Source organism: Phymastichus coffea, unplaced genomic scaffold (assembly GCF_024137745.1).
Source record: "Phymastichus coffea isolate CEN01 unplaced genomic scaffold, Cenicafe_Pcof_1.1 PCOF00116, whole genome shotgun sequence".
Lineage (NCBI taxonomy): Eukaryota > Metazoa > Arthropoda > Insecta > Hymenoptera > Eulophidae > Phymastichus > Phymastichus coffea.
Window position 1 is genome coordinate 327,455 of NW_026706927.1, and position 25,097 is coordinate 352,551.

Genomic DNA, 25,097 nt, shown 5'->3' on the forward strand with positions numbered 1-25,097 from the left:
TTTCTAACAGTATCTAATTGCCAAAAAAACTCGATTATGATTATACAATGTATATAAAATTTGACTTAATTCTACCGTGGAGCGTATAAGATATGTGTCAGACAAGAAGGAAAAGATTGAAAATCACACGTCTATTATCTATGTATTCGATCTAAGACCGACTAAAATCTGTGACTATAAACTAAGCGACTTGTAATTGAAGAAACACGTATGTAGCTGCCGTGTCTTGAAAAAAATGATGTAAAGAGGAAGCGAAATAAAATACTTTGAGTTAATTGATTTTATGTCACGAGGCAAAAGGCGAGAACTATGTATTATCCAAAAAGTAAGAAATCTAGACTCGTCAAAACAGCACCTCTAGGAGGGCTCGTTTTTACTCTGAAAAAAGCGCACATTTTTTTATTTATACAGAATTCAGAATTACTATAGAAAATAAATTGAAAAAAAAAAAAAATAAAAAAAAAACGCTGATAGACGAGCCGATGTGCAAATACTCGTTCGGCAATTTGCCTAATGTAAATCGCTCGGCCCACAATATTTGCACTTCATTTACTCAACGGGCTCTAATTTTGCTACTATATAAGAGATATGCTATTTTGAATGTGCTTAGCAAAAATGCTTCGTATCATTTAATCATTCTTATGTCAGTTTCTCAAGCATTTTTCAAGCCTATTTTTATCTCAATCTCTGTGCACTAGAGTTTACTTTATAATCTTCTGATTTTTTTATATAATGCAGAGAAATCGAGCTACTCAGAACTACATGTTTTTATTGGTATTTTATCAGTCGTGCGTGCTCTGTAGATAAAAATAAATTAGGCCTATATTTATTTTTGTATTAGGTACTAAAGAACTATGCTCTATATATAATCAGTTTTGTAGTAGGCGTTCTAAGAAAAATTTTCTATTTCTCTCACTATGGTGTATTTGTATATAAGAAATCAATAAGAAAATACTATGCGGTGTAGATCAGTATTAGCTCTATTGTATGTAAGAAAACACAGTGATCGATGCTGAAAATGGAACCGCAATATAAGATGTTCTTTACTGTGACTCATCGAAAACTGTGTGGCTCTCGGTATATAAAAAAAAATTATGACTAGACGTCAAACTAAAACGAGGAACTTAGCAGGAAACAAATAATTAAATTATAATAACTAAATCATATTGAACATTAATTATATTAAGACAATTTTGATGATGAAATACAGAGCTTTAAAACTATAATGTAGAAAGACGAGTTCTTCTCAATAAACGTATATTAATTCAAAGAAATCAATAAGAATTATAACAATCATAGAAAAATAATTTAAATCATAAAAGTTGAAGAAAAATATAGTAAAAAGTAGGAGTAGAGAGAAAAACAAGTCTTTGAAGCAAAACTGATGTGATGAATGATGTATGGTATGACTGCTCGCAGGCTTAAATGAAACGTGGATGGTGATGAATAAAAAAATGTATGCATTAATAAAATAATAAAAAAAATGCATTAGAAGAGAATTAAGATAAGAGAAAATAGTAAGTACTACCGCCTGGGCCTCGGCACTTTGCCCAGCATTTTCATTATCGATAAGATCGAGTTTATCGTTCTGCAAAACAAAGAAAAATCATAAACATAGATGATTGAGAGCTCTATTGGTTATTACTTGCTGTTGTAAGATATTTTTCTTTTTTTATCTTTTTAAAAAAATTGTAAATAAAATGGTGCTTTTATAAATTAATCTAACAGCTAATTATTGTTTTACTCTAGATTTCTAAAGACCCAGCGATGCCGAGTTGATCTGTATTGATTGTCCAGATAAAACAACATTTTGTTACAGATGAAAGTCAATTAAATGTACCACTCAACACTCAATCCTCTATAAGTATCTACTAATATTCTTTTAATTAATATTATTTAATATCTCTCTAGTGTCGCTAAATCTGGAAATTTGGTTAGTTTATCTATTGATCATTAGAATGTATTTGATATAAATTTTTATCTATAGATTTCACTAATGATGTATAATTACTTTTTCTAAAAATATATTACTTCATGTCAGTTAAAAATGTATATAATTGACATATTATTCTATATTTTTAAATATTTTCTTAATCATCTAACATCTATTGAATAATCGACAAAACTATGGCTATTTGACAAGAACGGATCTTACTTTAGATTCAATAACAGTAAATTTGCGCTACTTTGAAAACTATAGTTATGTGATTTGACTAGTTCAAATCATCATGATCATAAGTATCAATTGAATATTCATTATTGATGTCTGGGGTAGGTAGCCGAGTTTTCGTCACTTCATCACCTTCAACATGGTCAACACAAAGGAATCAGCATTTTTGAAGGACAATCACAAATGAATCTGAAAAGCTTGATGAAATGACGATGTCGACTAAACTAACATTTCTCTTTTAAATATTCAATGGGGAACGGGTAGACTTTCACAATAATTATTAGCACTACAGAGCACAAAAACTAATCGGTCTCCATTTTGTAAAAAAAATCAATTAGACCAATGACCTATTGCTATTAATTGAGTGAATGGAAAACTAGTGATTTTATTAGAAATAAGTCAAAAAATTTTTGATGGATTCTTAAAATGAGAAATGGAGACCTTTAGAAATAAAAATTGAAAGAAACAGAAAAACATTTATCTATAAGCTGCAGCTTAACACCGGAATTCGCTAAACGAAACTCACAATATTCACACATTGGCCGTCAACTTCTACGGCGTCGGAACCAACGAGGAACATTCATTCATACATTTAACTTTCATCATTGTATTTATCTCTGTGACTCCCTAATCACTCTACGACTCACAATTTAAATAGATAGTTAAGAAAAACGAGTGATTTGAAAGTTGGAGATCTCTTTTTCGAATCATCATCGCAAATCATTTATTTTATTAACATCGATTGATCGGAAGCTAATCGACATAGCAAATTATAATTTACTCTTTTAAGGCACTTTTAAAAACTCACCTGGGTAGATTCTCTCTGGCCAAACCTTGTGGACTTCCAGCTTTCTTGTATCAACTTGCCGGCGAAAATCTTACCAACTGTTAGTCTGTTATTTTTTCTTATTTCTAAAAAGTAAGAATTGTTGTTAAGAATTAAATTTCCTAAATATTTTCAATGAAACTGATAACTTATTTAATAGCAATGGTTACCTTCTGCCCTCGGCACTAGAAGTTCTAACATCTTTTTGGCTTGGATAGGCCAAATAGCTTTAATAGTTTCCCTTAGTTCCTCGTCCGCTTGGTCCATTTCGTCGGCTGTGAAAAAGAAAGATCGTGTAGCATTGAAAAAGGAATGATTTTCAAAATAAATTTATGGACTATGACATACCACTTCTCATTTTAATGCTAAGATTTTCCCTGATCAATGCAAACAGAGTTGTGGTGAATTGGACTTTTCCTTCCTCGTCCATTGGCATGTTCATTCTAATAAGTTTTTTGTACGCTAGCCTTGAGGGACATTTTTGACCAAAACCCAGCGGCGGATCCATATTTTTCAGCATATCAAACATTTCTTCCACTGCTATTTTGCCCGTAGCGTTTGGATCGTATTCGGCCCATATCCTGACGTACTCGTCGAGATGATGAGCACCAAGAATAGAAGAGTCACGGGTCAAGTAATCGAAATTGTCCATAATGACAGCGACGAAGAGATTCAGCATGAGGAACGAACAGAAGAAGATGAAACTGACAAAGTAGGCGTAGGCGAGGTTCGAGCCGCATTTGTTTCCCGTCTCCTTCGAACGAGGATCGCACGATGATTCTGCCACACACGCCAGCATGATGTTCGGCCATGCCTCGCCCGTCGCGCATCTTTAGAAAATATCATGTTAAACTCTTTCCCAGTTTAGGTATTTTTTTTATTTGTAATTTAAGTTATTCTTTTTCTCCTGTTTGTATTCAAGTATCAAAACTAGAATCATTAGGCTAAGATTTTTACTGAGCTTTCAAACGACAAGTGGATCGATGTTCTAAGAACACGAGAAATAAAGAAAGATTCTCTTTATGGAAAATAAGAAAGTACAGATATCTAATAAGCCGTGCAGTGGTTCTATAGGCAAGCCATGAACTGGTCAAAGAACAGTTCCCAAAGCAATGTGCAGATTTGACGTGCATCGAAAAGTCCATGTCGGCATGGGGGTTTGCTTGGAAAAATAGAAAATGCAACAGATTTGAAAAAAAAAATTGTTAAAGGAGATCTCATGCTGATTTTATTTTTGGCATTTTTAATTGAAAATAAAGAATAATTGACATTTTCATGGCTTGCAGTGTCTAATACTCTACGTGTCCAGAATGTGCAAGAAAACCAAAGATGACTTTGTTTTCATTCATGAAATTGAACCCACAGAGAGTTTCAAAAGGTGTTTAAAAAAAGTTACTTTATTTGTAGTTTTGATTGGAAGAAAATTAGTCAACACATATAGGCACATATTGTTTGCGGCATTATTAATCTTTAGGTATATACATGATTACGTTTTTCAAGTTCCCGAAGCTTTCGTGCACATCAATTTTTCTGAAGGAGACACCACTTACCGAAATAGTAACATCAGACCTTGAATGAAACTCTGAAAATTATTGTGCTTGTTGATCGCGTTTTTCTCTTGTAGGTCGATGTTACCGAACACCTGAGAGTGAAGGTAAGCAGATGGCCGCAGCGAAAACAGAGCGAAAGCACCATTAGAATGAGTGGATGATCAGATAATGCAGTTTTATCTAATTAAATTTCTTTTATTAAAATGTTTTTCATGAGTTATTTTTTTTTTCCTTGATAGTGCTCTCTCTTTTGCTGGGCCAGTCACTATATACTATCTGTACGTCTTTTTCTGCCAAACTAGCGGTGTGTGTACTATCAGCACTAATTGCTTTACTTGGTATCAATGTTGATAAAAAACAATAATAAAACTGTTTTCTACTGACTATGATGAATCATAAAAATGAGCTAAATACTTTATTGTAATGGTTTGGGGGTATATAATAATCAATGGAATTTAATAATAATATTACCTAAGACTCGTCGAGCAGCTTACTTCTAATACTACATTCACAAGCTATAACTATTATTATCAGACGTTCTTCATTTTACCAAAAAATGACTAAATACAATTGAAAAAAGGTGTACAATCGAAATCGCCCTTGCTTCTCAAGAGAACGATCTTTTCATAACCTTCTAGCTTATGTAATTGTAGAAGTAAATGTAAATGTATAAAATTATAACCTAATGGTCAATCATAAACCTCTAAAAATTATTTTGTATTTCAAAAAGAGTAAAGTAAAAATAGAAAGAGGAAGAGATAAAAAATTTGGTATGACTAATGAAGCAAAAAAGTTACGCTTTTGAGATAAAAAAATGAAGAAAATAAAAAAACGCTGCCAACTGTACTGGCGGAGTGCTTCCTTGAAGAGCGAAAAGAACTATGTGGCTTTGTTCTTTTCGCACGTCGAAAAAAATATTTCCAATTTCAACGAAATATCGTGAAATCAATTTTACGAGATTTCACTTTGGAGCCCATGGAATCAGCTTTCAAATGAGTCCTCATACGTGGAATAATATGCTTGCAATAAAAAGTTATGGTTGCTTGAGCTTAGGGCTTGGAAATTTCATCCACCATACTCGCTTAAAAAATATCTACTTAACAATTTAATGCTTGATTTATGCCGAATATGCACAAAATATTCAAGACCAAAAATTAGGAAAGTTTTAAATAAAAGAAAAACATTTTACTTAGAAAATATAGTAATGTAAAAATAATTATTAATAAATAGCTCTAAAAAGTTTTCTACTCAAACAATCAGTAAGAATTGTATTTTTCTTTCTATTTATGCGAACTTGCAAAAAGTTTGGATTCATTCACGCGGATAGAACCACCGTAGTGCTTTACAACATCTATACACATATAAACAACGGAAATCGCAGCAACATTTCATATTTGACTGATCGCGAAGCCTAATGCCAGATACCTATAGAAAATCAGCAGCGAAAACATTCACAAGCATAAATAGATGCTAGTAAATCATAAATAAAACATAACTGAAGAATTCTGATGACACCATCAGAAACTCCGAAAAAAAATTCCATGAAAACAAAATTTTCTCTTCAAGGAAGCAAAAGGAAGAAAATGAAAAAACAATATAACTTCAGTGAAATGAGTATAATTGTAGAGAGTGTAAGCTCGTCTATGTTCTGTACTTCGTTTATAGCGGGGAGCCAGTAAAAAAAACAAGAACTTCTCTCAAGATATGAGTTTCCTCAATGTTCAGCTGCTCGACTCACCGAAAGAGCAACATAAGACCGCCAAAAAAGGACTGAAAGTTGTTGTGTGATTCGATAGCCGTGGTTGGATCGTTCGCCAGATTTCCAAAGACCTGATGGTTAAACATTGTTATGGTGTGATATATGGTATGATAGGATTTGTTTTTTTCTTTTCATCGCTGAAAAGTCTTGCGATAAGTATATCACCGCTTTATGCGTTGCACGCGCTTGTGCAACCACTTTTCTGACTATCCTAACATTGGCCCGATGTGTTGTATGATTCATGATTTTAAGCGATTTCATTCTTGTTTTGTATAAATACATAATTTCTATAATTACGATTCTACGATTCTTACCTGCATGCCGATTATAGCGTAGATGAAAAAGAGCATGGCTATAAGTAAACATACGTAAGGTAAAGCCTGAAATGAAAGATAATATTATCAGAATTGCTCAATCACCTCTAAAATTGTTAAACGTATGAATTTTTAATGCGGCCGCATTACTTTAAATGACTGAACGAATGTCCAAAGTAATATTCGTATGGTATAGCCTTGCCGCAGTAGTTTGATGAGACGAGCTGCACGAAAAAGCCGAAGGAAGCCGACATTGATGAAGTTCTCCTGCAGGGAACAAAGGAAATTGCACTTAAACACAAAATATTGGTGGTCCCGTAGTCGGGATGAAAATTGGGCTCCGTGCGCGCAAACAAGTTTAGCCAAGCTGAAACACACCGATTCGTGCCTCGAACGATCATCGATGTGACGCTTTATAGGGCTCGACTTTTGTGCGCTCGAAGCTATCAAAACCATCATTTTTTTCTGTTCCCAACGAATTGTCTACGTTTTTAAATATATCTATACTAAAAAGTTAATCCCACTGGAAATATCTGCCAAGTCACCGGTAGAACAGTGCATTTTTCCATTAGAGCAGTAACTTTGTTAAATTCTTTTTATACAATATTTTACAGAGCCGTATCAATTATTCAATTTTTTTACTGGAATAGATAATTTCTTATACGTTAAGCAGGATCGTGTGTTCAAGAGAGCAAAAACCAAAAATTTTTATTTTGCTAACTGAAACATAAATTGTCACATTTACAGCACATTGAAAATTTTTACGCAGCATTGAATAAAGGTACACAAGGCGACTTTGAAATAATTACACTGACATAAAGTTAGCGAGCTTTGACAGAACACACGATCCAAAATTATTAATAATTTACATTATATTTATGTTAGTCAATACAAATAGCGATTTTAATTAGCAAAAATATTGGGGCTAACTCATCTCGTACCTTCTTCAATACAAATATTTTATAATGATTTGTTACAATAAAGTTAGTTCTCTTATAATAAAGCACACTTCTTCAGCTATATGTAATTGGTAATTAAGTTTTTCACTAATTTACATTTATTTGCCAATCGTTCAAAATTTTTGAAAAATACAACGACATGAAATTATTCTAAATACTAACTACGACTACAAGTACTGTCGTTGTTTTTCTTTATTGAAGAAGTATGACATCAGTCATATTCTAACTCTATCATATTATAACTATTATTTCGGGGATATTAATTCTTATGTAAAACTTCTTTGTTCATAACTCATCAATAAACTATACTACTAAACAATAGAAATTCCCAAATCGGAAATACAATTAATCGAACAATTGTCTTCTTTTAACAAAAACATTATTTAATATTTTCTTTGAATTTGAAATATAAATGTTATAAAAACATCGAATTAGCAAATTAAGCTCTTCAAATGCTTGCCAAGCAGCAGCGTAGATAATATACTTATTTTGAAAAAGCAAAAGTATTCTAGTCCCAGTGTTGCCAAGCCAGTGATAAATCTTGAGTCTGTATAGATTTAGTGTTCTCTGAAAATAATGATGTCCATTTGATAGGAACATATAGTGTATGGATAAAAAAGCGTCAATATTATTTGAGTGTATTATTGTATTTATGGTGTAATAGTACTGTGTAGATTGTATTTACAGTCAGCAAAGGAAATGCCAAACAAAAATTATGTAATGAAACAAGAAACGACAACAACACGTAAATGAAACAAACATTTGTACACGTACATTCAGCCACTCACACAATTAGCCGAGGGTAAAGGAAAATTGGGTGCTTCGTTTTTAAAGACTTCTGTTGAATATTTAAAAAAATTAAATCAATTTTAGGTGCAAAAGTAAAATCATATTCGTTAAGGCTCAAAAGAACAAAGTATATGAAGCATTGCTCAATATGTCAAAGATTACACCGAATCAATTTTATTAAAATAGAAAAATACATTTGAACACGTATCGTTAAGTTGCAATACACTAATATTATTATAAAAAAATTCTAATATCGTGGCCAGTTTTATTCTTGAAAAAGCAAAATTGGAAATTTTGGATAAAATATAAATACAGTGGAGAACAATCTTGAATTTTTGAAAAATTCTCGTTTGTAAAACACACACAACAGGGAGCGGCTTACCAGGATCTGGAGTGCATCAGTGCGACGTATAACAGAACATCAAAAAAGGCCAAATCGTCCAATTTTTAGAAGAATTGGAAAAAAAGTTTGTATCAATGAGCAAAATTTTGATCGCAAAATAAAATTTACTCTAATAATATAGAGATTATTGAACTGGTTATTTAATTATGGGTGGCGAGACTTGACATTAACGCAATTTCACTCCAATGCTTGGTTTAAACCAACTCTCAAGTAATTAATGAACAACATTATGTAAATTTCACACATCAACCATCGTTATGCGGAGTGTGTGAATGTGTCTCACCTTCTTACTACCCCTAGTGACGTATAAACTTTCCTTTACACTATCCCTCTGAAATTCAATGCGTTTAAATTAAATTTTACAATTTTATTATTGTTTTAAAACCAATCATAACCTTCGTTGCAATACTTTGACTCTTATTAAAATTACGATATGTATAGAATAGAAACCGAATGCAATGTACAGGGTAATGTTAAAAAAAACACAAAACTCATATAATATCAAGCGCCACTGCACAATTATTTTCGTGTTGGTATATCACTACGTGGGTAGGTGCTTATACACACATAACAATAAGAGATAATGATGAATTGATTGTTCATACGTATATGATGAACTGATTATTCATGAAAAATATTGAGTGTGAAACGATCGAGTAAGAAAAAAGTGTACACAGGATATTTGCATGTAACATTAATTTTTGTGATTGTGTTGTGTACACGTAGACATGAAATTAATGACGGTATTATATATAAGTGCTATATGTGTCATACGTAAAAATTATATCTTAATAGTTTTTCGACCAACACTTACACAAACATCAAACAAAGTATGTGTTTTTCGATGTTGCGTTTGTTTAAGAAATGTTAGTTACAATGTGTGATATCATATGTTGTACGGATGTTTATCTTTGGCAACACTGCTCTTTTTCTCACTCAATAATAACGATGAAATTCATTCGACTCGGCAATTTGTTCGATATTTCTATCTTGTACCAGACTATACAATAATACAGTCTTAACAGTTATTTTAACTAAACGGGCTGTCCAATATCTACGTAGGATTTCAATTGACTTGACTTTCACATGGGATCTCATCAACAAAACGTGGTAATATATATACTAAATTAAGAGAAATGATTATATCAAAAATTTGATGCAGTAGATTCTACGACTGTCAATCATGGATAATATGAATAGTTCATAACTTTGAATTGAAAATGCCGCCACATAACTAAGTATATATATGTATAATAAATATTAAACATATAAAAGGAGATGATATTGGATATGTGGCTAGGGTTTAAAGGATCTAATTCAAACTAATATATAATATCTGCGAGGTTCAAAAAGGAAGGACGATTTTTTTTCGAGCTCCAGCCAGCAACAGCTCCCACTACGGCGGCACTTTGCTTTATTATATCAATACCTATATAGCAACGTTTACATGGTATAGAAAAAAGATCAAACTACGGTGCTATTCCGCTCTCTCCAACGACTTACCCTCTTCTTTGCCCCGGCTTGAAATAAACGCGCGATGGCATCCTAGTTGGAAAAAGAATATTTTCAATATCACTAAACAACATTCATGTTTTCCCTTTAACTCGCGCAATTTCTTTTTCGTTACTCCCTTCTATTGCACCATTGATTTTTTTTATTTTCAGTATATCATTTCACTTTCGAGTGGCCTTGTTCGAATGGTAAGGGCGCTGATATATTATACACGTGTTACGTTAGTAATAAAAAGATACACTAGGACTATACATACCCCGAATTCGACGACTAGCGCATCCACGATGCTACCGATGACCGTGATGAAGTCGAACGTATTCCAAGGATCCTTGAAGAAGTTCTAGATTGGAAATATTAAAAAATACTGAATTAGCTGACTGTGATATAATTATTTGAGACATTCAAAGAGTTAACAAATTTTTATTTTTTTTTCCATTAAATTGCATTGTTTAACTAATTCTGGAAGAAACTTTGATAACTCTTATGAAGCACTAAATTTGTACATATATATAGGCACAATTGAGACTACATTTAAATATAGCATCTTCAACGATCCTCGTAAATTTTAATTAGTGTACCTCATATTTTAAGTTCGGTATCCGTGTAATTATACAATTATATCTATATTAATAATGCGTCTGTAGTGTGTGTCATTAAAAATGGGTGTACTACTATAGTCTGTTTAAGAAGAGTGTTTATAAAAATTATGACATGTATAACGCGTAAATTGTATAGAATATTCCAATATAACAGGCGTGTGCTCAAGTGTACTTGAGAGCGAATGGAACATGGTATCAACAGTTCATTGCTCCAAGTGAACGAGAAAAATTATATAATAAATATTTATGGTGATCGCGCGACAATATATGTGAGCAGGTGCGTTTTCAACTAATGTGTGTGGCCAAAGAATCAAATATATAAGGCATATTTAGGAGGTATACTGTTATATTCGTATACTTTTTTTGAGGTCGTATATAATAAGTATATAAAAGGTGAATGACGTCGATATTACCGACTGTATATATATATATACATACATACATACATACATACATATGTATATATATATATACTATAAAGGATTACTTCTATTGAAATAATAATAATAGATATATCTACGGGAGCATGCCGGTTTATTAGCAAGCATTCTAAAAAAATATTGTCTTGAAATCGTTTCAGCGCGCGAGCTTTGTATATGAGAAATAGTTCTTGTGATATATAAGCTTATCTAAATGTACTTCGGCAAACGACGAAAGTAAATGAAAACAAAAGGTAGTCTTATAATTATATAGCTTTCCTCTAAGACACGTATATAATAAATCTATATATAATAGTAGAATAGAAAACTATGACATTTATGCATAATAGTATATAATATAATTAAATCATCAAGATAATTCTAATAAATAAGCTCTAGGCGCGCTCTCCATTACTTTCCACTCGGATTGATACTAATCATAAAAAGTAACATCAATTTATCGTGCACGCTCAATGATCTACTTATATATAAGACGATTCTCTTATATATATGGTAGGAGGATTATTAAAAAACCAACATGTGTTTTTGCAACGACCTTTTTTCGATTCCTCTCATTAACTTTTTAAATCCGTGTCTTCTTTGCTAACCAAATCCAGATAGAAGATATGCATTGTAACTTCTTTTGCCACGACAATCGTTGTTCTGTTTTAATCATTTTTTGCTCATCTACCGTGATATACATATATAAAGTGACGCTCTTTGAAAGTTTCTAGATATCATATAAGAAATTTCTTTTTTTTTCTTTTAAAATAAATTTATGTGTGATTGGTTGATTGATTGATTGATTGATTGAATGGAGTGATGAATAGAGGCTTTTGTTGTACCTTGCATCCAAAGGCGACGAGTTTAAGGATGCACTCAATGAAGAAAAGGAGGGTGACGACCAAGTTCACGTAGGTCAAGCTGTCCAATAGAACTGGCGGCGCGTCGTGATACTACAAAATACACCCAACACACAGACGTAACACACTCGGCTATTATGATTGATTCCTTATATGATTGATTTTTCATTTCATTGAAACCTATGTGAAATCTGTGTGCCCTTTATACAGCATTATCATTTTTTTTTGCAAATATTACTCGATTTTTAAAATAAGAAACAATAAATAACGTGAACCACTTATATGAGACAAAATCTCATTTTATAAATAAGCATATTGGCTATCTCACAATTAAGTAAAGCTGTAGCTTGCAAATAAAAAATAATAAAAAGCTTTTATGATAGGTTACTCAATTGTGAGCTTTTGTTATTTTTATAGTAATCGAACCTTAACAAAACCTACTTATTCGAAGAATTTGTCTTTATCTCGTTTAGAGATTGCAAAATAATGCAATGAAATTCAGCCATTTCTATTAAAAAAAGTGTAAATTATATCGTACAGAAGTTACAGCATTTGATGAAACGAATTTTGTGCATGCAAGAACAAAAACGACAAAAATAATAAAAACCGTCTCCCACGTATAAAAATTGTTGTTACTTTATTACATAAACCGAACGATATTTATGTATATACACATATATAAAGGAGTGCATGGATTAGAAATATTATAGCACATACAAGTGAGTCATGCACATGCATTGGCAATAATGTTCTAATGCATATAGGATTCGGAGGCGTTGGGGTGTACATTTTGTTTTGTTCTTCATTCTTTTTTTTATCAGGTTTTCAGTTCCAGTTGAGTAGCTTAAGACTCCTCTTCATGTCAACCTAGATAAAAATGATGTAAATCAAGGAAATAATGAGAAATTAAGTGGAAATAATCTAAGTAGCCATAGATAGATAACAGATACAATGAGAGTAAAAGAAATGTAGAATATGAAACAGTAGAGACGAAAAGATAATAAATGTTCAAATAAAATAACGTGTAAATAATACTTTTTGTGGAAGCTGAAATGTAGATTTTTGTCTTTCATATACGTGTACGTGTGTTCAAATAATGTTGAGTGTGTATGTATAAGTGTCGATGAATGTATTTTGTTTTCAATTTTCATTTCGATGATGATACACTATATTTCATATTTCTCATTAATTAAACGTGATAATATTTATATATCGTCATTTGCCAGACACACGCAAACCTTTTTTTATGCATTCTTGATGTATAAGGATACCGAGGATCCTTCCAGTACGCACATTTCAGGTACGCCTTTTATAATATTAATACTCCATTTCATTTTTTTTTCACGGTCTCGTTGTTAAACGATACGCTCATCCTACTAGTATCTTATATTTTAAAGCTATTACGCTCTATAAATCATCTAAGAAGCAAGACTTACCAGGTTTAGGGGTTTAAAGGATATATATATATTTCGCTATGCTTTATTACCAATGTTATCAAATATTTTTGTCTTATTGGCGTAAATAAAGCTTAACGAAAATGGATATTGCAGAGACAGGAAAATAGGGATAAAAGTAGGAGTTTCAGTATTACATGTGCAATTAGAAAAGATTTATCGTTTTGTTCAGGTCACAAGGGTTCAAGGATAAAGGGATATGTTAGAATTTTGTTTGAGGACTATGGAGCTCTTACCCTGACGCCAAACGCGGCGATCTTCATAATGCACTCGATGGTGAACATCCCGGTGAAGCACATGTTCATGTACTTAAGTGTATTCTTGTAGACATCGCTCTGCCGGTGGTACTGTAATGCACACACTGACAAACACTCGGGCGACAACAACATTCTCACAATTTCTTTTCTTTTTCTACAGGTTCTCATATCTTATACTTCTTTTCTCAGATCGAGTTTTTCAGTTCTTTTAATAAAAAATCAAAAAACAAGTGCTCTCTTATTTACCCCGCCTTTCATTAGAAACTTAAAAATTTTGCATTTTCAATGTGTTTTTCACTTTGCTTACCAAGCAATTACTTTAAATCGTTTACAAATTACTTTTTGTAAGATCTATTAATATTCTACACTATGCGACAATAGAATAGCAAATTTTTAAATACTCTCTGATATTACAGAAATGGTCTTACATTTGAATCTAATTATTCAATGATACATACATACGACACATAGGAATAAAAAGTATTTTCAAATTATCTATGGTTTTCAAGTGGATCATATCTAGACAGTGGAGGTCTGTAATATTTTAACGCTATGGGAATCATATACGTGTAATTCGTATATTAGTTTGGTCCTTTCAGTGAACTCGTAACTTACTTTGAAGAAAGGATTGATATCAATGAGATCTTACTGTGTGTGAAATTTTGACAATCTCCAAAACTGACTGTTAGTATAAGTTTTATAAAAAGATTTGATTGGAAACGCAAAGTAAGATTTCATTGCTGACACATAACTAAAAGAATTTTGATGACTGATTTATGAATACCTATGTTCAAAAAAATCATGAACCCGAGAGTTTACTGCAAAACAATCAGCGAGTCGTACGTAAATAATCAACGAAACTTATAGCAATTGGCACTTATTGCATCATGTTGGAAAATTATTTTCTGTGGCAAAGGTGGATAGTCGAGGGAAACGGACGGAAAGACGGGACAGAAAGAGAAGAGGGGAAAAAAGTGAGTGATAATTAAAAGATTTTGTTCAACGTGGTGAAGTGGAACAAATTTCATTTTAAAAGAGTTTATGCGCAGTGCGTCCGGCCCGTGCAACAATGTGATTGAATATATTTAACATTCTTGGTGCTTTTTATCGTTTTTTTTGTGCGACAGCCATCATGCGACACGTACTTGTGTATTGTTAGTGTTAGAATAGTGAATTTATTTCACATTCGACTCGGAGAGGATACGTTTAAAGAAATTAATAATACAGATACGAAACATGAGTACACAGAATACTCTCCGACAATTCGAATGATTGTGTTTGTTATAGGAACACTGTTGTGCAACCGTTTCGTTAATAGTGGTGCAGTGCAGGTGCTGTTAGTACTCGAACATAACCGTTCAGACAAGAAAATTGTGAAATTACGAACAAGATAGGAATTAATTATTCAATAGAACAAAAAGACCGATTCGAATTACGAAACAGACGATTAACAGAAAAAATATACGTTTAGACAAAAGAGACAATGAGTTTACTTTATACAAGGTAAGATGAAAATGAACGGGCTTGTTTGTGTTACGAAAAATTATGCAAAAAAAAAAAACGATGAGGTTCGGGGAAAACATTTAGATTGGATTTGAATATTTATAAAATAATTAAAAAATATATATTTTTGATTTTTAAACATAATTGATTAATTTGAAAGCATGTGCGAAAAACATCGCGTGCGTAATTATCACGGTCGGCACGGTGTACTTCCTCTGCTCTATAGAGGAGTGGCTATAGATAATTTGAAGTAAAAAGAGAAATCTAAAGAGATAGAAGGAAGGAAAATTAATTCGATCCAGTTAAATAATGGCTTTAACAGAGTGCAAAAGCAAAAGTTTTAGCGTGTCAACGCATATAAGTGTTTTCAGTATAGAGTTTAAATAGATTCAAATGAAATTCAGAAAATTCATTAACCATGCAGCCTGAGTTTTTATCGGGAGAAACATTAAGAAGTTTGTTAGAATCTCTAGTTTTAATAGAATTATTAGCTGCATTGCGCGATTATCGAGAAGTACTACTACAAGATTTATACGTTACAAGATTTTTTTCAAATAAATTATTTAATCTTTGGAAAATCTTTGACTTAATAAATTAACTTAGTAATACTGTAGAAGAAAAGCAATAAAAATGCTATTAGTTTGCTAATTATGATTATATCTTACTGAATTATTTGTCTTAGAAAACAGGTATCAAGAAGGAGAAAAAGGTTAGTAAATAAAGGACAAGGACAAATGGAATATAATAATTGTTGATGACGTAGCAATATTGGGTATAATTATTCTTTTTGAACGATAATATGAAATAATGGTATCGACAGTAGCGTTAAACTGACACAACGAATGGTAGGGGAGTAAGGGTTGAAGAAAAAAAAATACGGGGTTACGTGTATTTCATCAATAACAAATAGGGACCACAGACATATGAAACAAATACGTTGGCAAGCAAGTATACAACGAACTTTTTCAACAGATGTGCGTGATTATTTTACAAAATTTCTCCACTATCGATTTTTTCTTTATCCTTTTTCCACAAAAAATTAATATTTTAGAGAAAGATCTCATTTTTTTGATCAAAAACCAAATGAAAATTCATTGCTCGATCTTAAAAAAAATTATTAATAGCACTTAAATGTAAAACTGTAAAGAATACATAAACATTATTGCTTGTAAAAAAACTGGTTTCAAGGATTATAAATCAACAAATTGACAAACTTTATATATTTACAATGCACCACGAATAAAGAAATCTGATGTATTATGATGAACTCTAATATGAAATCGAAAGAGTCACTTTATTCATGGTTATTGAGAATTATCAATAATCGAAACGTGCTGTCATGTTGATCATGAATGAATATGAAGCTTGTAACTTCGAAATAGTACATTTTGATACCGGTGCGAGAATGCGATTTCATCCTCGTGCAGATGTTTGGGCTCTAGCTCAGTTCGCTCGGGCGCATACGTCTACACGAGGTTGAATACACTTTCTCGATCCGACTTTATTTTTCGATACGACGTCTGTGGGACGAGATTTTAAGCATGTTCGATTTCGCGAGCGTGCGTAAAGTCGAGTTCCTACACACGGAGTGTCGAAATACGTATTAATGACAACTCAAGCATACTTTTCGTTTGATAGAGCTAAGAACGCTTACCTTCATCATGAGTAAAAGTGTATTAAGTACGATAAGAATCATAATGAAGTACTCGAATGGCGTTGACATGACTATCTTCCATATTTTGAACTTCATGCTGTTACGCTCTTTCGGCATATACCTTTCGAGCGGTCTAGCCTGTATCGTAAAGTCTATACAAGATTTCTAAAAATAAGAGGAAGATGAAACAACACGTGAGAAAGGGTGAGAAAACGAGAAAGAGGATGTTAATATCGAAGGATGATTGTTTTGTCACCTGATTCTTATCAATTTCCCCGTCCTGGAGCTCGGCTTCGCCTTGCTCTTGAAACGTAATGATAATCAAGGCCACGAAGATGTTGACGAAGAAGAATGGAAAGACGATGAAGTAGACAATGTAGAATATAGACATTTCGATGCGAAAATTTTGTATGGGACCCTGGTTCTCGTAAGTGGCGGCCATGGAGTTTTGCAGGATCTGCGGCCATCCCTCGCCCGTCTGCACAGCGAATAGCGTCAGCATCGCGATCATGACGTTGTCGTAGTGAAACGGCTGCGACTCCCAGACGCGCTCTTTGGCCTGCGGGTGCAGCTCGCCCTCCTCGAATATGAAAAAATAGCCCCTGCGAGCAGAGAAAAGCACACGAGCGGAAATACACGGGTGGCGCTCACGGGCACGCGGTATCTTTGCGAGCGACACTCACTGGCATGTCGGCTTGGTGTACTTGCTCTCGTCCGTGCAATGAAAGAACTTGCCGTTAAACAGCTGTACCGCGATCACAGCGAAGATGAATTGAAAGAGGATGTACACGATGAGAATGTTGATGACGTTCTTCAAGCTGTTGACCACGCAGTCGAAGACCGCCTTGAGCTTGGGCACTCGCTTAATAGTCTTGAGGGGCCTGAGCACCCGAAGCACACGAAGCGACTTGATGGTCGACAGATTTTTGCTCGCGGCACCACCGCCGTCCTCGCCGGCCATCATGTCGAACGCGAACGACACTGCCGCGCACACCACCACTATCGCGTCCATGAAGTTCCAGAACTCGCGCAGATACGAGCCCGGATGGAGTATCACGCCGAGATCGACGATCTTGAGGATCATCTCGATGGTGAAAACGCCGGTGAACGCGTAGTCGAAGTAGTTGAGTATCGTATTGCGCGGGTTCTTGTCGTAGACCGGATCCTCGGCGGCCAGCGCTATACTCGACAGCGTGATCACCACCATTATGAAGGTATCAAAGTAGCGCAGGTTCACCACCCAGTGAGCGCCTCTCCTCACCCTGCGAACAAATTCAGCTTGCAACCGAAGACTTGGCGGCAACCTCGTCTGGCGATTTCCTTTCACTCACGGGTTCGTCGGGGACAGTATAAACATAGAGGAATACGGCAGCATTGGTTTTGGTCCCGAATCGTCTTCTTCCTCCTGCTTCTTCTCTTCTGACGCCTGCTTGCCGCCTTTCCCATCTTTGCTGCAATCGCAAGACAAACGCAGACGCTCAGCTGTAGCTTTCGATCTGCCAGTGGCGCCTGTCTGTCGGTGTCTGTCACACTTACAAATTAGACGTTGGACTTGGAGGACTGATTTCCACTTTGGGCCCGCTACCATCGCTTGGCTTCTGCAACGACTCCATCTCCTTCTCGAGCTCGAGCTGTTGCTTCTCCTTGTCTTCTTCCTCCTGCTCCTCTTCGGCCGCTGTCAACTCTTGCGCGTTCGCGAGATTGTCCACGGCGATAGCCAAGAATACGTTTAGCAGTGTGTAATTGCCAAAGAGCACCAGGACTATGAAGTACAAGGAGTAGATCATGCCTTTCTTGTGCCCACCCTGGGACTGGATGCCTTGGTACATGACCTCGTTCCAATCTTCGCCAGTCAATATCTGTCGGTGAAAAAGCTCGGATGAAAAAACGAGCCCTCGAGAGCGAACAATCGCAAGAGGCAGGCAATTCGTAAAGACTCACTTGGAAGACAGTGAGAAGTGCGATGGGAAAGGTGTTGAAGTTGGTGGGTGGCGTGCCGCTGTCGAAGTTGAATTGACCGCCGAACAGCTGCATGCCGAGTAGGGCGAATATAAGAATGAAGAGGAAGAGCAGGAAGAGGAGGGAAATGATGCTGCGCATCGAGTTGAGCAGTGAGATGACGAGATTACGTAGACTCGACCAATATTTGGTTACTTTGAAGATCCTCAAGAGTCTGAGGGCACGTAGGACGGAAAGGCCGAACGAGCCGGATTTTAATGCCGACCAAATCACCTCGAATATCGAGCCTGATATCACCACGCAATCGAAGCGATTGAAGCTCGACTCGAAGTAGATGCGTGGCCCCAGAGCATACATCTTGATCACCATCTCGCACATGAACAGCCCCAAAAATATAAACTCGGTGTAAACTGCAACCAGAGCAAAGGATCGTCAGCGAGCCGCGTCCATTTCATTCATCCCTCCGTCTTTGTTGCCCCACTCACAAAGAAAGTCTGTGAGCCATTGGGGCTGGCCGTAGTGTTCGACGGCCACGGTCACAGTGTTGAAGAACACGAGGACGATCACGAACCAGTAGAACCATTGAGTCTTCACCGTTTTCCTTATCCAGAAACGGAACCTCTTCTCGTTGCGCCAGAATTCCGCGCAGGCTCCTTGATTTTTCACCTTTGATTTGAGATACGAAGCTCTGCCGAGTCCTAGAAGAAAAACCCCAATCGGCAATTAGCCTTGCTTTTTCTTGCTGCTTCGCTCCAAGTCGAGCATATTAGTAGCGCTCTGCATAATCGTGACATTCAATGGCCAACATATATATTGCTCAAAGATACGCCTCTAAGCGCAAAGCGCTCATATTCAATTTTTTTTCTCTTTTACTAAACGTCAAAATCATATCGTATCGATAGCTGCTTGTAAAGATGACGCATGTTTCTAAGCTAACAAAGGGAACTGCGCTTCTCTTCCTATTGAAGAGAAAATCTTCCGGATGTGCTTGGCAACTGGATCGTAATAACTGAGATTGTCGTCCTTTCGGAATATTTCATTTGAATAACGACGAGGGCCGAAGAAGCCGAACGAGTGAAAATAGAACGGGAGAAAATTAGCTTGATCAGTTGCAGAAATTTCCTTGTATGTATAAATTAAGCGACCGCAAGTGAGCAGCCCTCTTTCTCTCTCGGGCTGCTGGCGTAATGAGGTTAAGTGGACCGAACGAATGATTCAGAAGTAGCGCATCCAGAAGATTTATTTGAGAGGATATATATAATCGCTAGATATTGATATGTATATACGATGCGTGATTAATGAATGATTAATATTAAAAAATAATGTTACTATCTCAACTAGCTAATTTTAATCATAATCTGGCTAAGCTCGATATACGTATACCTATCAACTAATCATTACGCTAATAATTATAGTATTACAATTTTACGATTACGAGTCAATAATAGTAATAACAATGTGTCGCTCACCTAACGCAAGCCACTCTTTGTTAATTTTTTTATTATTTCACATAGCTTCTAATGGTATTTCATACACAAATCTACACGACACACACTCCTGTCGAGCTCTGCACGCGATATTTATAAAACTACTTTGTTATAAGCAGAGGGATATATAGTGTGAGAGACGCTACATGTACGTATACATGAGTGTATGGGTTTTTTCTTTTTTATTTTTTATTACTAACTAAGGTCTAAGCCCGAAGGCGAGGAAAGTATTTCAAAACTATAGAAGAAATAAAGAGGGGAAAACTAGTTTTCTCCCTTCACCTAAAGACTAGCAAACCCCGAGACCTACGAACGTTATTATTATCACACGTACACACTCAGAGCAACGATGCAGCTAAAAAGATTTTTTGTTATTTCGAGATTAAGTGAAAGAAAAGAAGAATGACATGAATAATATCGATACACACACTATGCATATGTATATACGACTAAAGTCTGTCTACGTGTCCCGAGCATATCGAGCTCTTTTTTTCTATTGACTATATATGCAAGGTACATGAATGAACGTTGCGACGCTTAATGGCTGGCCAGATATGTATTTGCACATACACGCACGTGCCTTTCCGACTGAAATTGCGAGAATAACAATTTTGCTTGCGCCGGGCAAGATTTCTTTTCTTTATTCGCTCTGTTTTCTCGCAAAATTGAGACGATTTATATATAATCAATAGGCAATGTACAATATAGTCAAGCAATATCTAAATAAATATTCATCAGTCTTATATAATCAACACTGCATAAGGATTGGAATGCATAGTGATGGAAAAAGAAAGGGAAAACAAGAATAAGTGATGAAGAGAGCGAGTGAAGGAGCAGAGAACGAGAGAAAAACAAAACGGGTGAATCACCGAAACGGAAAGCTTGCAGGAAATGGACAGCGGAGCTGTATCGGTTGGGCGGTCCAGCGAGCTTTCATGGCGAAAAAGGTGTACAACAAAAATAGACAAACAAGAATTCTCGCGCTCTTTACGTTTCCTTTATTATTTCCTCTTTCTTCGGTCCTCGTTTCGGTTTTCCTCCGATTATTATATTTTAACCAACTTTAGTCGACTGGTGCGTTGCACACAATATTACAACGTGCTTATGTATATATAGAATAAAAACAACAACAGCTTACTGCACACGTTCTGGGAAAGAGATAGATAGTGAGAGAGAGAGAGAGAGAGTTGTAAAAGAGATGGTGATTCTGTCTGCTGAGATGCACGTGTGTATAGTTTTTTTATAGATATTGTATGTATGTGCAAGTAAGTGTGTGTATATAATATTTTTTTCATTCGCCCACGTGATTTTTTAATAGCTCGCGCTTCGGTGTACATGTATATTTATTTGACTCTTCACTCTAATCGCGATTAGTGGCGTGCGATGCTAATTGCAAATTTCACGCATAAAAATTCGCGTCTTCTCCCATTTACTACGTTTAATTATTCTTGCTTTTTTTCGCTCCGGCATAAATAATCATAACAATAATAATAACAATAATAATAATAATAATAATAATAATAATAATAATAATAATAATAAAAGTAATGTCGAACAAAGAATATTGCATGAAGCTTACTTATGCAAGCAAACAATTTGGATGTTTAATACTTACACGTGAGCGACTGTGAATGTGTATGAGTGTGAATGTTGATGGGAATAGCAAATGTCGTATGTAGGTGTATATGGGTAATGAGATACGCATAACAGTACCATACAGTACTTTGTTACTTCCAACACAGACAGTAAGAAAAGAAAAAAAAACAACGAAAGAAAAGAACAATATAGCTTTTTTACTTGTAAGAAAAATAAAAAAAAATATAGATATATAATGTAGTATGACCTGGGTTGTAATTACCTTTCAGTTTTTTCTTAGGCTCTGAAACAAGAGGATCATCTGATAGCGTGTGTTTAGAATGCTTCTTGATAATATTAGAGGGATATGGTACGCGACATTTTTTCTTTTCACCTTGCGATAAGGTACGTGCAAACAATGTTATGGATAGGGGATAAATGTATAACAATAGAACGTGACAAGTACAATAACATTTGAATTTAAAATGAGACATAATGAAAGATCGACTGATTTTTCAATTGTTGCACTAAATCGCTATACAACTCTGAAACTTTCAAAACTCTCAAAAATAGATCTTTACTTAAGTAAGTAATGTAACAAGAATGGACAATGTTCAAAGGTATTCAGAAATTAAATGAAATCATTACATTAACAATAGTATAGAGACGTAACGGCATACATAAGATGAGAAAGAGAGAGAAAGAGAGAGAGAGAGAGAGAGAGAGACAGACAGAGTCGAAAGTTGCTAATCGAATAATAGACGAATGGGAAAAATACAACTCACCATCTTCCTGTTCATCTTCGGCGTCCTCCTCCTCTGTGTCCGTGCTTTTGCTTTTGCCCAAGTTTTTCAGCCTTTTCTTTTTGGCCGCTGCTCTCCTTCTCGCTGGATTCGGTGACAAATAGATAACGGTCAGTCGAAACGAATGTTGGTTAACGAAGAGTCGCGGTTCAGCGAAATTACCTTCAATGATGTGCATTTTCTCCTCCTCTGTCGTTCGTTCCTCGGCGAGTATGACTTCCTCTGCGGATAAAGAGCAATGAAAGTGTAATAACGCATGCCTGTGAGGCGCGATAAGAACTAGCGCGGCGTGTGTGATGCGCGACAAAGCTAGCGAGCAACGTCTGGATTATATAGTCAAGTCCAAGCGTCGTCACGGGAAACGAGAGAGAAGATGACACGGTAATTGCTTGCAGCTCTTTCGCTCGCTGCGTAAAAGCTCTAACCTGCTTTGCAGATCCACTCGACGTAGCCGTTGAGCTCGCGCTCGAGCTGCTGGTGCCTGCGCATCTTGAGAAAAGTCTGCCGGTTCTCCACCTTCTCCCTCTCCTTCGCGAATTCTCTACAATGAGCGTGACAACAAGAAACCAAATGAAAATAAACGGCGACAATCTCGGAGGATCGATCGAGCCGATGGACGCGAGCCATCCATGCCGACAGCCGTGCTCATCTCGTTTCGCATTTAGTTTTTCGATTAGCGAGTTGGTTCAGCGAGCCGGCCTAGCTTTAGACGACTTAACCCTGACAATCAGAACACAGGTGCGCGCGCGAGCGCGAGCGTTGGGTTCGTTAGACGTCTCTGCGATATATAGCCAAGCATATTTTGAGAAATATCGATTATCTATTTTTACTCTGGCTGGCGGCTGTTGCTGCTGCTCGGCCGCAGACGGGCAAGCGCAACTCTTTTTAATTTCCAACTCTGCATTGTACACACTAGCTTACGTTAATTGAGCTCTGCCTTGTACGGGGAACGCTTCTACAGAAATTCATAAACGCATTGAACCTGCTTGAGTGATCCAGTCTAAATACGAGCTGAAGGCGGTCGTGAAGAGACGCTTCATTTTAGCTTTCTGATAGGCAGCCCGCCTTTCCACCCGCGTTCTCTCGTTCGAGAACTCCCTACGTATACAACATCACATCGTCATTGTTTAGTCTTCTCGAAAGCTCTTCTCTACGCTCAACTACTTTTGCTGTTTACCTTCGTTGCTGGCGCCCATAGTTTTTATGATAAATGATAGTGTGACGTTCATGTTTCATCGATGACAAATGAAGTGAAAAAGTAGTTAAGTCAAAGTCTTGGTACACTTACCCGCTCAACACACCGAGAACTAGATTCAGCATGAAGAATGATCCGATGACGATCAGCGGTATAAAGTATATCCAGTTGAACGTACTACCGAGAGCGTCATTCGTCTATAAAATTTTAGATTAGAATTATCGTGAAATCACATCCGTGGTGTATGTACACGTAATTGGCGGCGGCCAACAACACAGCAGACATATATACGCCTATATATATATATATATATGTATATATATATCTATATATATATACGTATACGCACAGATTATACTCAGCAACAATGAGATTTCAATTAACACACGTAGATGTATATACTTATAAAGATAATATTGCTCCAAGAACAATTCCGTCGGCAATTACTGTCACAGGCGGAATTCTTCTGCAATGGTGTAACGTTCAATATATAAAGACACTATTTATAGATAAGGAGGTGTGAAAGATTGTCGATAGAGTGGTATGAACAGTATATAGTAGTGGACTTGGGTTGTTAATTCATTTGTGCTACACAGAAGTCTCTCTTCTACTCATCGTTTACGTTTTTTAAACAGTGCTCTGCAAACTATGTACTCAATTATATGCTACCCGTTATATCAATCGAATCAATGATTTTCGCTACGATGAGCCGGAAGACATTCAAGTGATTCAGATCTGAACAAAGTAGAGTTACACGATGGTATATTTAAATGTATCGAGGGAAATGAAAGTGTATAGGTTTCCGTGTATGATTCACACCCCCTCAAAAGCACAACCTCGAATTGGCTTTTCAAGGCTTTTTCTTTTTTTCAAGTAGCTCTTTGAACAAACATGATTTCGCCCTCGGCGTCAAAACACACTCCAGGCTAGAGTGTCCGCGTGTGTTTTTACGTGGAGAACTTTCAAGCTGACCTTTGAAAGCGGATTCGAGGTGTCTGTAAATGTACATTATCGTACAAAGTTTGAGCGATGCTGATCGGATGATGA

The 25,097-nt window shown here is 35.6% G+C and overlaps 1 protein-coding gene across 8 annotated transcripts in view; it reads right to left on the bottom strand.

Annotated features, from left to right (window-relative positions):
- The window catches only part of LOC131670843 (voltage-dependent calcium channel type A subunit alpha-1), a 64,448-nt gene that overhangs the window by 14,188 nt on the left and 25,163 nt on the right, over positions 1 to 25,097 (bottom strand). For 3 of the 8 annotated variants that reach the window (XM_058946819.1, XM_058946816.1, XM_058946822.1), the window contains exons 7-27: positions 24,144 to 24,247; positions 23,281 to 23,396; positions 23,018 to 23,077; positions 22,838 to 22,939; positions 19,476 to 19,688; positions 18,973 to 19,400; positions 18,568 to 18,890; positions 18,363 to 18,482; positions 17,715 to 18,293; positions 17,288 to 17,633; positions 17,032 to 17,196; positions 13,854 to 13,964; positions 10,539 to 10,622; positions 10,274 to 10,315; positions 6,770 to 6,886; positions 6,620 to 6,685; positions 4,547 to 4,638; positions 3,345 to 3,826; positions 3,167 to 3,271; positions 2,979 to 3,082; positions 1,529 to 1,588 (exon numbers count right to left, since the gene is read on the bottom strand). In XM_058946819.1, the coding sequence (XP_058802802.1) occupies positions 1,529 to 1,588; positions 2,979 to 3,082; positions 3,167 to 3,271; positions 3,345 to 3,826; positions 4,547 to 4,638; positions 6,620 to 6,685; positions 6,770 to 6,886; positions 10,274 to 10,315; positions 10,539 to 10,622; positions 13,854 to 13,964; positions 17,032 to 17,196; positions 17,288 to 17,633; positions 17,715 to 18,293; positions 18,363 to 18,482; positions 18,568 to 18,890; positions 18,973 to 19,400; positions 19,476 to 19,688; positions 22,838 to 22,939; positions 23,018 to 23,077; positions 23,281 to 23,396; positions 24,144 to 24,247 (3,819 nt within the window). Of the gene's footprint in view, positions 1 to 1,525; positions 1,589 to 2,978; positions 3,083 to 3,166; positions 3,272 to 3,344; positions 3,827 to 4,546; positions 4,639 to 6,619; positions 6,686 to 6,769; positions 6,887 to 10,273; positions 10,316 to 10,538; positions 10,623 to 13,853; positions 13,965 to 17,031; positions 17,197 to 17,287; positions 17,634 to 17,714; positions 18,294 to 18,362; positions 18,483 to 18,567; positions 18,891 to 18,972; positions 19,401 to 19,475; positions 19,689 to 22,837; positions 22,940 to 23,017; positions 23,078 to 23,280; positions 23,397 to 24,143; positions 24,248 to 25,097 lie in introns of all 8 variants that reach the window. The other 5 variants (XM_058946818.1, XM_058946817.1, XM_058946814.1 and 2 more) reach the window with 3 other exon arrangements.